The sequence below is a fragment of the Ochotona curzoniae genome, unplaced genomic scaffold (genome assembly GCF_017591425.1).
Source record: "Ochotona curzoniae isolate NIBS_2020 unplaced genomic scaffold, NIBS_Ocur_1.0 contig_883, whole genome shotgun sequence".
Taxonomy (NCBI): Eukaryota; Metazoa; Chordata; class Mammalia; order Lagomorpha; family Ochotonidae; genus Ochotona; species Ochotona curzoniae.
Window position 1 is genome coordinate 48,221,264 of NW_024466599.1, and position 12,975 is coordinate 48,234,238.

Below are 12,975 nucleotides of genomic sequence, written 5' to 3' on the forward strand. Positions count from 1 at the left end.
GTTTTCTGTGGCTTCGGAAAGCAGTAGAGGATGGCCCAAAGCATTGGGACCCTATACTGCTAAGAGGCTCCTGGCTCTTGATTCTTGGCTTTGGACTGACTCAGCTCCAGCTATTGTGGTCACTTGTAGGGAGAACCAACAGGTGAAGATCTTTTTTTCTGTCTCTCCTTCTCTTTGTAAATTTACCTTTCAATAAAGATAAATTTAAAAAATATATATTTTATTTGTTGTAAGTCAGTTAGAAAGGAGGAGAAACAGGTTTATTCCCCCAAATGCCTATCACAGCTGGGGCTGAGCCTGCCTAAGGCCAGGAGCCAAAAGCTTCTTCCAGGTCTCCCTCGTGGGTTAGTAGGAACCCAAGCCTGTGGGCCTCTCCTCCCAGACCACTTGGAGGTGGTTGCTTTATACACTATGCCTTATCGCTGCCCCCTTGACTATGCTTTTGTCTGTCCCCTGTGACACATGATTTCTGTAATATGGTTTCCTTTTTTGTGAGTAACCAGTTACAGTCGGTGTGTTTACCTCAGAGGCTCACTTTTCCACTTGAATTCTGATTTGCCTTGGGCTGCTCTGACTTTACTATTTCCCTTGTACTAAGCATAAATCAGTCATGGTTTGGTCTTAGCCTTTCTTACTAAAATTCTCCTTTGATGTGCAGATTTCAAATTGTGGTTTAAGACTCTTGCTCAACTGATATTTGAGACGCAAACTTTAGTGGGAAGTATCTATTCCAGGCTGTCAAGTGAGTTGTCAGCTTGGAAATTTTCACAACTCTCATTAGAAAGCACCAGTTTTTGAAGTATTGTTCCTTGCCTGTCTTAGTTTCATTTATTTTTATTTATTCAAGCAGTATGTGTTTTAGAAAATGTACTAAATTTTAAAAGTAAAAAAGTGATTAAGATATGTTCTTTACTATCAAGGATTTTACAGTGTGGTCAGAAAGTGCGAGACAAAAAAAAATTCTTTTTTCTTAAATTTACTTTGAAAATGCTGATTTTCAGAGAAGGAGAGACAGAGAAAGATGTTTTGTCCTCTGGTTCACTCCCCAAGTGGCTGCAGTGGCCGAGCTGAGCTGACCTGAAGCCAGGAGCTTCTTCCAGGTTTTCGATGTGGGTGCAGGGTCACAAAGTGCTATACTCTATTGCTTTTGCAGGCCATAAGCAGGGAACTGGATAGGAAGTGAAACAGCCAGAAAATGAATCACTACCCTTACAGGAATCCACTGCTTACAGGCAGACGATTAGAAATTGAGCCATTGTACCATCCCCAAAATACAGTTCTTCTATGATGGAAATACAAACCCAAGCAAGGGATTAGAAGTTCTGTAGGGTAGGGCTGAGGAATTATATTCTCTGAGTTTTGAAGATGATTATTAGAAACAGTGTAACAATGCAATTAACATATTTGCACATTAAGACAAAAGACCATATGGAAGTGTTGTAGGGTAAAAACTGATAAAATTCAGTACCCTTTTTAGTTTGATGTAGTCCCATTTGTTCATTTTAGATTTGATTGCCTTTGCTTTGGGCGTCTTTTCTAAGAAGTCTTTCCCTGTTCCAATATCTTGGAGTGTGTTTCCTATGTTTTCCTTTAATAGTTTGATGGTATCTGGGTGTAAATTTAGGTCCTTGAGCCAGTTAGAGCTGATTTTTGTATAATGCGACAGGTGTGGGTCTTGCTTCTTTATTCTGCAAGCTGCACCTAAACTGTTGACATATGTCTTGTTACAGTTATAGAGCTAGACTACCCGAAAAACAGCCAGGTTCTGCAAAATCAGGCTTCAACACTATGAACTGCTAAATACTAAAATTAAAGTAGACATGAGACAGCTGAATAGTAATCTATAGCCATTTTAAGGTGTATAGAACCCAGCTGTATAGAAACTAATAATTGTAATGTCAATGTAGAAGTCATAGGATGTGGTTCAGAACTTGTACTCTTTTTGTTGTTGTTGTTTTCTCTCTCTCTCTTTGAACATGCTGGTTACACAATATCATATCAACTAATTCTGGTACGTTATAAATTGTTACTGATGTAATGTCGGGGCTTTCAATTGATTGGGATGATATTCTTTCGGCTGTACCTTCAGACCAGAGACTGTCTCCCCATGAAACTGTTGAACTTATCTGCACAATAAGATGCTGGACTCTATGTTTTGTAGATGCTTGCAAGGAAAAAAAATCTCAACTGAATTTGATCTGTGCTAATGCAACAAGATGGAAGAATCCACCATGGGGGGGCGGGAAGCGGGTTTTGGGGAGGGGAGGGGGGAATCCCAGTGCCTGTAAAACTGTGTCTCATGATGCAATGTAATAATAAAAAAAAAATCAAAAAAAAAAATTCAGTACCCTTTCAGGAATAAAATAGGAGTAAAAAGAAAGTTATCCTGAGAAAGGATATTTTGTAGAAAACATTGTGTAATATTAGTAAATATTATGCATTAGTGGTAAAACAATTTAAAGACTGATTTATTTTATTTTTAAGATTTTTTAAATTTTACAGGAAAAATGAAACTTATATAATGGTTTATGAGTGATTAATATTTTTTAGTTTTGATAACATCTACATAGTTGATTAGGGTACAAAGGGTCAAAGGTTACAGGAAAGTGGGTAAGACCATTGTTTCCACATTTTTGTGTGTATGTATCTTGGGTAAGGAGGGAGATCAAGGGAGAAGCCCCACCCAACCTTCCACCCCATCCCAAGGTTCCCAATGTTGGGCATAGTCCAAGGCCACTACTCAAGTGGTTTTGAATGTGCAACAGTTCTGAATTGCTGCCAATCTTGCCATTCCAAGCACAATGAAATCTCTCCAGAAAATGCTGGCTGACATAGTTCACCTTAGAGTCTTCCTTTGTCCAGATCTTCAGTGCCAACACATGGCTGGGTAGTTGAATGATTTGTTCTGCCCTCCGTCCTCTGTTGTGGTGTCCTCTGCAGGCTCCGATGGACCACATATCCTCCATGTGCACTTGTATATACTGTCCACCGTTCCATCTGAGCCTCTGAGGTGGCTCAGCTTTGACACATGCACTCTATGGTCAGACCATGGAACCTGCAATTCTCTTCATGGTTGGGGTTCTGAGATTAGCAGTTTAGTTGGAGGGATCCCCAAAGAAACTTCGTCTAATGTGATCCCAGACCCGATTGTTGCATGTGAATGCCAGTACAGGGTCCAACACAGTCCATCTCCCCAATCAGCTTATGCATATGCTGGTGATTGCATTTGCTAGGTCTTTTCTGCTTCCAGACCTGTCTTCCACATGAACCTGTGGGTGTTGCAGTCCAGCCCAATCCTTCCCACTTCATACTCGGCCCTCACACAAACCAGTGGGAGCTGCAGCCTAGTCAGGGTGACTCTCAAAAACCCCCACCAGGCCTGTCCCCTTCCCTGGTTCCCACGCTTGCCAGTATGTACAGCAGACTTGTCCAGTATGTCCCACATCCCATTCAGCTCTTATACATGTCAGTGGACATTTAAGCCTAATTCAACCCAACCAGCCCTACTGTCCAGACACATGCTGGCAGCTGCTGTTTTGTCTAGCCATGCCTACCCTTGTCCTGGTTTTCATGCTGTCCAGTGGGAGTGGTAGCCCAAGAGTTAGGGGTCCACTTTTTTCCTACTGGGCCACTTTCACCCCCAGATCATGCTCTCTGCAGGTAGTTCTACGGTTTAGCTTGACAGAATTAGCCCCAGTGCCAGCCTCTGCCTGCTGATGCTGCAGCAATGCCCAACCAACCCTCACCCACTCTGATTTATGCTTACATCCGTTGAACAGTCAGCCCAGCCTGGCTTTCCCTGATCTAGCTCACAATGAGGCCCACGGGTCTTGTAGCTCTGCCTGCTCTGGTCTGCCCCATCCCAACTCACGCTCTCCAGTGGGAGTTGCGGTCCAGCAGGAGAGCCTTCTCCATTCACCCTGCCGGCTTTTTCCCCCTCCCCCACTGGTTCTCATGTGTGCTGGTTGGATACTGCGGCCCAGTCTGGTGCGGCTCAGTCTAGTACAGCCCACCTCACCTCGGCATTTGCCAGTGGACGCTGTAGCTTGGCCCAGCCCATCCCCAGTTCCAGCTCCCATTGGTGGGGGTTACAGCCTAGCCCAGCCCAGCCAGCACCCAGTGCTAGCCGTAATATGTACTGGTATGTGTTGCATCCAAACCTGGCATGACCCACACTTTGTTCTGGTGCTTGGATTCACCAGCAGTTGATGTGAACTTGTTAAACCTGTTCCAAATGTGTGACTGTGGGTACCTTTCCCTGGCCTGGTCTGGGCTGCTCCCTATCGTGGTTCTTGAGCTCAACTGCAGGTACTGTGTCCTGCCAGATGATTTGCCCAGGCTCTTCCATCAGAATCTCTCCCTATGCCAGATCTTGCGCATACTGGTGGGTCCATGGACCAGCCCTATTTAGTCTACCTCCTGTCCTAGCAGGAACAGTGGCCTTTCCTGACTGGCCTTCACCCCGTTCCAGTTCTTACTGTTGGATGTTTCAGCCCAAACAAGGCTCATCCATACCCAGACATGGCTCACACATGACTCACTAGGGGCAGAAACTTAGCCAGGTCTGTCCTGCATCTACCCTGGTCCTCCAGAGCACCAGATGGTGCTAGAGTCTAGCCCAGCTCAGAGTGCCCAGCCCCAGTCCACACTTGTGCCAAGGGAAACTGCAGCCATATCCAGACCAGAACATTGCCCCCACACCGGCCCCTGCACTCACCGGTGGGAACCCCAGCCCAGCTGGGATGTCCTCTTAGCTCCCCAGTCAGTCCATGCACATGCCAGTGGTTGCTCTGACCCAGTTGGCTTAGCCCCTCACCTATCTTGGCCTTTGCCTTCGATGCTGTGTCCTGGCTTCCCTGGCTCATGCAAACCAGCCAGTGTAAGAGCCTAGCTCAGCATGACCTGTACTCCATCCTGATTTCTGTTCTTGCTTGTGAGCTAAGGTTTGCTCGGACCTGCCCGGTCCGACCCCTTCCATTACCAATCCGTACATTAGCCAGCCTTTGGAGCTGCTATGCACAGCTTGCCTGACCCCCAGGATTGGACCATGTGATCATCAGTGAGAGTTGTGACCCAGTAGGGGAGTTTCCCAATTTTCCCCAGTTGACCCACTCCCAGACCTAGATCTCATACATGCCAGTGGGTGTTAGGCCAGTGCCCAGCATAGTCTATCCTTCCATTTTGGCCTTGTATGAACTGGTGAATGTTGCAGCCCGGGTTACCCCACACTCTGTATTAGGATGCATATTCAGTTACTGCTTCCTTGACCTGGCCAGACTGTTGTTGATTCCTTTACCTGTGAGTGATGGCAGGTTCCATGGTCACACCTCCTGGTTCAGCCCATCATCACCCCAACTCTTGAGCGAGCTAACCAGAGGGACTTGTATTTCCACAGAGTTGGACCCACATATCCGCCACAGACTCTACCCACGGACCTGGTTCTCTTGCTTGCTGGTTAGTGTCATGACCCTGCCTAATTGACTCATCCTCTGTCCAGCGCTCAGTCGGGTACTGGTGCCCAGCCCCGCCAGACAGGCCCCCAAACATAGATTTCTTGTGGACTGGCATGTGGCAGTCAGAGATGCTCTATGCTAACAGCCAATCTGAGGACTCCCATATGGGCTGGTGAATCAATCTGGCCCAAATGGATCTTTTTTTTTTCAAGATTTATTTATTTTTATTGCAAAGTCAGATATGCAGAGAGGAGAAGCAGAGAAGATCTTTTGTCCGAAGATTCACTCCCCAAGCGACCGCAGTGGCTGGTGCTGCGCTGATCTGAAGCCAGGAGCCTGGAACTTCTTCCAGGTCTCCCACACAGGTGCAGAGTTCCAAAGCTTTGGGCCATCCTCAACTGCTTTCCCAGGCCACAAGCAGGGAGCTGGATGGGAAATGGAGCTGCTGGGATTAGAACCAGTGCTCTTATGGATCCTGGCACATGCAAGGCGAGGATTTTAGCTGCTAGGCCACCGTGCCAGGCTCCCAAATGGATCTTAATGACTTTCCCCTCCAAACCACCAAGTCTCAGTCCTCACGCTTGTCAGCAAGTTCTGTGACCCCACCGCTGTGAGTCACACAGGATTCATCCCTCACCTTCACTCACATTAGCCTTATCCACGGATGTCCCTAGGCAGCAATTACATACCCTGAAAACTTTAGTGCTTGCCACCAGGCAGCCATCAGGCAGAGCCCAAAGCCTAGGTCTTTCTCAGCACGAGGCAGCAGTGAGCATGAGCTGAGTTCCAAGCATTGGGTCTGGCCTGGCTTGGGCATCCCCCACTCCGCAGCAGCCGCACTGCAGAGGGCTCCTTTCTCCCCAGCCTCTTGGCCGGACCAAGATTATTTATGCATTTATCTTTATTGGAAAGTCAGATATACAGAGAGATGAAAAGACAAAGAGGAAGGTCTTCCATCCAGTGATTCACTTCCCAAATGGCTGCAATGGCCAGAGCTGAGCCAATCTGAAGCCAAGAACCAGGAGCCTCTTCCTGGTCTCCCATGTGAGTGCAGGGTCTCAAGGCTTTGGGCCATCCTTGACTGCTTTCGCAGGCCACAAGCAGGAAGCTGGATGGGAAGCAGGGGCTGCTGGGACACGAACTGCCACCCATATGTGTTGAAAAACCTAGTATAGATATATATAACTTGCACATAATTAGGAGCCTGGCACAGTCTCATGTAGGGATGGGGAAACTTCTTTCTGCCAAGGGGCATTTGGATATTTATAAATTTGTGAGTCACACAAAATTATAAATTTGAAAATTAATCACTATAGAGTCATTGAATTTCAGGTTGCCTTAGCAGGGCCAGGCTAAATGATTTCTCAGGCTTTGGCAAATGTTTCCCTCCCTGGTAGTCAGGCAAACCCAACTGGAAAACATTCTTTGAAATAACTAGGCTCTAAAATGCTTCTCAGTATTTTGTTAGTGGCCTTCAAAGAATGGCTGATAAACTGCTTAAGGCTGAAGAAAAGATTCATACTATTGGAATTTGGACTATCAAATGCAAAGTGTCATTCTGAACTGAATCTATTTTTTCTAGAGAATTTCCACTCATTATTGGCACAAGTAGGAATGCTTGAATCAGTTCTAATATTGTAATATGTAACTATTAATTCCAGATTTTAATAGTAACATTTATAGGAAAATGTTCAGATTCTGAGTATTAGATCAGGAATTTCTTTTCAGGTCATTAAACGAATACTATGTTGTTCATACAGCCTTTTAGCAAGCTTAATATTGCCCCATGGATCACCTGGTCTCTAGTAAATCATTTTAACTTTTGCCCCTTCTATTTCTGTCTTTATTTTTCCTTGGATTGTTCTTATTGATATATTTAGAAGTTACAGTTTTTAATTTGCATTTAAGCTCATGCAGTATATATATTTTAATGCACATGTCACATTTTGTAGCTTTATTATCTACTTGGGTTTTTAAAAATTTTTATTTTTCTACACATATTGTTCATTTTTTAAAAATTGCTGTGTTTGTCACAGTTATTTTAGCGTCCTTTAGCACTTTTTCTTGTAAAGGTTTCCGGTGTAAATACACAATTTAGTATTTTGATGAAGTCTTTAAAAGTATATTTCTGGAGCTCTTTGTTAGTGTTGGATGTTTAATTGTTTTTAATTTTTAATTGTTCAAAGTCTAAAAACATCTTTTTGCATATGTTTTATCCAATGTTCTAGCTCTTTTTGACAAGAGAACGAGTTTCCCTTCCTTTCTCCTCAAAGTAGCTACTTCGTATTTTAGCTTGGTTTGGTTGTTCAACTTTATGACATTATTTATTTGTGAACAGTCTCACTGTAGGTGATTAAACTGACCCACAGTTTGAGATGAACACTGTGTGATCAAAGGACAAAAAGGTGGTGGCATGGTGGCCAATCTTCTGACTGTAGTGCTGGTGTCCCATATGAACAGCAGCTGCTCCACTTCTGATCCAGCTCCCTACTTATAACCTGGGAAGCATTGAGGATGGCCCAAAGCAGTGGGAGACCAAGGCTCCTAGTTGCCAATCTTGAACAGGCCCCACTCTGGCTGTTGCAGCCATTTGGAGAGTGAACCAGTGAATGGAAGATCTCTCTTTCCTTCTCTTCCCCTTCCCCCACTCCCAGTAACTCTAACTTTGCAGTAAAATAAGTAAATTTTTAGAGAGAGGGGAGGAAAGATAATATTAAAAAATAAGAGAATGAAAGGGCCCAGGTTTTTTTCAGGAACATAAGAGATAACTTATAGACAACAGACTTGAATCAGCATTAGACAATAGTAAAACTACAAAGAGTGATCCTGACAACCTCTTAACAGGAGGTCATATGCACAGAGCAGGGGGGGACTCCAGGGTGGAACAGCTGGACAGGAGGAGGCTTGTATCCCAACCCTTGGGGCTCCCAGATCCTCACCAAGGACTATCAGTACGGGCACCAAGGACTACATCCCAGCTGGGGATGGAAGAAGTCCAAACTCTTCCTTGAAGGATCCAAGGTCATTGGAACAACAACCAGGAGCCCTGAGCAGTCCACAGAAACAGAGCAGTAAGCTTCCTTCAGGACTAGGGAGAGGAGCTTTCTCTGGTCCTCACTTAGTTCCAACTATGGATCCCCACCCTCTCTGCAATGACCATCAGGGTCGCTCCGGAACCTCCCACCCCAAAACACACATACACACACACACACACGCACGCATGCATGCACACATTCAAATTGGAATAGACAGAGAACAACAAGGAAAGCTTGGAACCAGATAGGAAACGGTCAGCGTGGACTCAGACATGCCTTACTAGGTAGGACACAGTTGTTCCTCACCTAAGGTATTGAAGATTTCTCTGCACACCCCTCCTAAAACTGTTCTGCACTTCAACTGTTGACATATGCCTTGTTAGAGTTATAAGCCAGTTTAGACTATCCCAAAATCTGCCAAGTTCAGCAAAATTAAGCTTCAGCTCTATAAACTGCTGAATGCTAAAATGAAAATAGTCACAAGACAGCTGAATAGTACCCTATAACCAGTTTAAGGTGTATATGTATATGTTCTATGTATAAATTAAAATTGAAATGTCAATGAAGCCACAGAATGTGGTTAAGAACTTGCATTTTTGCATTTTTAACATATTTGTTACTCAATACCATGTCAATTAATTTCATAATGTTGATGTTATGTTGTGACTTTTAATTGATCAGGATGATATTCTGCCAGCTCTGCCTTCAGACCAGAGATGGTCTCCCCAAGAAACTGTTGGATTTATCTGGACAATAAGATGCTGGACTCTATGCTTGGTATACTCTTGCAATGAAAGAATCTTGACTGAATTTGAACTGTAATACAGGAACAAGGTGGAGAAATCCACCATGGGGGGAGGGTTTAGGGAGGGGTTGGGGGAATCCCAGAGCCTATGAGACAGTGTTACATAATACAATGTAATCAATAAAAAATAATATAAAAAAATGGGAATTGTGAGCAACCAATTGCATGTCACAGAAACAAAAAGTTTCTATTTAACAAATGGAAGATGGAATCCAGGAATTAGATAAAATTTTGTTCACCCAGATATTTGATTACCTTATGTAATGCATGTTTTTTTTTTTTCCCGTTTGGGAAAATGGATCTAATACAGATCTTTTGAAAATAAACAAAAAAAGGACCCGGCGCGGTGGCACAAGTGGTTAAAGGTCCTCACCTTGCATGCCCGGGATCCCATATGGGCGCCGGTTCTAATCCTGGCAGCCCCGCTTCCCTTCCAGCTCCCTGCCTGTGGCCCGGGAAAGCAGTCGAGGACGACCCAAAGCTTTGGGACCCTGCACCCGCGTGGGAGATCTGAAAGAAGCTCCTGGCTTCGGACCAGCATAGTATCAACCCGTTGCGCTCACTTGGGGAGTGAATCATCGGACGGAAGATCTTCCTCTCTGTACATCCGCCTTTCCAATAAAAAAATAATAAAAATAAATCTTTAAAAAAAAAAGAAAATAAACAAAAAAAGAAATTGCCCAGGTTTGGGGATGAAAGAATCATCCTGGAAATGCAGGCAGGAGCATGGTTGCTGTAAAGCAGTCGCCCTCAAGAATGAGTCCAGAGGACTCACCCAGCTCTGTGTTCTGTGTGGACTTGAAGTTTCTGCATATACTTGAGCCACAGTAAAACAAGTAATAGATTGAATACAGAAACAAAGATGAGAACCAATGTTTTTAAAAATTAAAATAGATTCTTTAGATATTTGCAAAGAAGAAAATGCCATTGTGCTTACTAAATTCTTTTGTTTAGCATTTATTACCATATGTAGACTTATTGTTATTTTTGATGAGTTAGAAATAAGTAACTTCAAAATTTTGTCAGTTTTAACTTAATAGACACTCAGGAACGAAAGTGGTGTGCAAGTATCAGTTAAGATGGTCATTTCTATTCCTGAATAAGGGGAGGACTTCCAGTGAAACAGTTAAATACACTTCAGTAATATGATAGATTTTCTTCCTTGTCTGTGCCTACAATGCCATGGTGCTCAGATTGAACTTGTAGCTATTGCTAGGGGAGTATACTGCTACTGCTTATAATGACATGGGGAGGGAAATGGAAAACGGGTAGGGTGGGGAAATAAGGGGAATGAAAAAGGGAAATCCCCATACTCACAAAACTGTATCATGGAAAGTAATTTAAATAAGTAAATATCATTATAATAATAGTAATAATAATAAAAGAGGAATATCAAGGCCCAAATGTTTGAGAACTGAAATAAAGCACCATAGAATCAGATAATCTAAGGAAGGAATTGAAGGCATAAGTAATGTGATGGTCCATGCAAAAGGAAGATGGTTTAGAGTGAGAGTTTGTTTTCAGCTGTTTTTCATTATTGAATAGATTTCAATTTCTTGATTTCTTTGCATCCTTATCTGGAAGTGCCTATATCTAAATTTTATGACCATGGGACAGTGTCCTATCCAAGGAACTATCTAGGTTTCTAGTTTTGGATATTTTGGACTTAGTCCTTTCACCAGGGTATCCATACTAATTCAGTCCCTGCTATTTCATTTGGTAGTGTCTTTGTGCATTACTAGTGAGATTGCGTTGTCCTAATTTGGAAAAAGCTCATACCTGTGTATGCTCAAAGTTCTAATTTTAAAGAGTTGTTTGTTTAAAATGCATAACGACATGGAGAGGGAAAGAAAAAAAGATCTTACAGCAGGTTCACTGCACACCCAGGCACTTGAAACAATCTGTGGTGGGCCTGCCTGAAACCAAGAGCCAGGGATTGCATCTGGGTCTCTGACTTGAGTGACAAGCATACTTGGGCCAAATGGTGGTTTCCCATGTAGGTTAGCAGGAATCTGGATCAAAAGTGAGACAGCTGAGGCTGGAACTGTCCCTTTGAAATGGTATGTTAGTGTTGCAAGAGGTGATTGAACTCAGAACTCTGGCTCCTGACCTCAGAATAACTTTCTTTTGATGCCATGACTTTCATTTAAATTTCTCATTCTTGAATATACTTTAGCTGTTTTTCTTCCTTGTTTAGTGTTAGTTGAGAATCGTTTGGCTATTTGCTTTCCTTGAATTTACAAGCCTACCCAAGATAAAAGTAGAAACTGGTGGGCTCAGCGCAGTAGCCTTAGTAGCTAAAGTTCTCACCTAGCATGCACCGGGATCTGTATGGGCACCAGTTCATGTCCTGGCTGCTCCACTTCCCTTCCAGCTCCCTGCTTGTGGCCTGAGGCAGCAGTCTCAAAAGCCCAAAACCTTGGAACCCTGCACCAACACGGGAGACCTGGAAGACATTCCTGGCTCCTGGCATCGGATTGAGTCACGGCTGGGCTGCAGCCATTGTGACCACTTTGGGAGTGAATCAGCAAATGGACGATCTTTGTCTCTGTTATCTCCTTCTCTCTGTAAGTCTGCCTTAACAATAAAACTAAATAGATAAATGAATAAAAAGGTGACTTATGTTATTTACTTCATTTTTTAATTTCTCTGCAGTGTTGTCTGCTCAGACATAATCATCATTACCTACTGAGGAGAAATGAAATTTGTTGATTGTTAGCCTGTATTTTAAATGATTTTTTAAAAAGATTTATTTGTTTTTATTGAAAGGAATATTTACACAGAGACAGAGAGAAAAATCCATCTGGTAGTTTGCTCCCTAAGTGGCCTCAGTGTCTGGAGGTGACCCAATCTGAAGCCACGAGCCAGGAGCATCCTCCTGGTGTCAGATGGCAGGTGCAGGGTCCCAGGGCTTTGGGCCATCCTGTACTGCTTTCCCAGGCCAAAAGTAAGGAGCTGGATGGGAAATGGAGCTTCTGGGACACAAATTAGCACCCATATACAAGGTGAGGGTTTAGCCACTTAGGCAATTCTGCAGGGCCCCATATTTTATTTTGGATGATGGAATATGTATAAGTATTCAAAAGTAATAGGAGGTAACTCATACCAGAAATGCAGAGAGAGAAAATAAGAATGAAGGATAAGAATAACATCTGACCAGGTTTTGGGGTCACCACTCTGGGAATATCAATTACTTTTATATTAATTTAAAAACACAGAAACATGTCAAAATAATCATCTGTCGTTTTGGATCTTTTGTGTTAATCAAGCTGAATATAAAATTTATTTAAGGAAAACAGCTATTATGTGATTATTTTTGGCTATCCCTAGATTGACAAATTAATTTCAAGGTAATTTTAAATAATTTTTTTAATATCTTGCAGAAATCCTAAATTGGAGAGTCAAAGAGTAAATAAAAAAGTCAACAATGATGCCTCACTTAGAATTCATAATCTGTCTATTTTGGTGAGACAGATAAAATTTTATTATCAGGTAAGTGATCCCTCTTTTCATCTGGTAATTTAATAGCTATTTATATGTTCACATTTTTATATTATTTGATTATCTGTCATATAACAAATATTAAATGCTAATTATATGCCACGCTCTGTTTGCTGGACATAAAGTAGCAAATAGTGTGTTACTTATAAATATTAAAATATAAGCAAGACTTCATAATTAT

At 42.8% G+C, this 12,975-nt stretch overlaps 1 protein-coding gene across 11 annotated transcripts in view; it reads left to right on the top strand.

Moving 5' to 3' along the window:
* Nucleotides 1–12,975, top strand: part of CCDC88A (coiled-coil domain containing 88A) — a 132,329-nt gene that overhangs the window by 18,951 nt on the left and 100,403 nt on the right. For all 11 annotated transcript variants that reach the window (XM_040993443.1, XM_040993444.1, XM_040993447.1 and 8 more), the window contains exon 3: nucleotides 12,677–12,785. In XM_040993443.1, coding sequence (XP_040849377.1) covers nucleotides 12,677–12,785 — 109 coding nt within the window. The remainder of the gene's footprint in view (nucleotides 1–12,676; nucleotides 12,786–12,975) is intronic.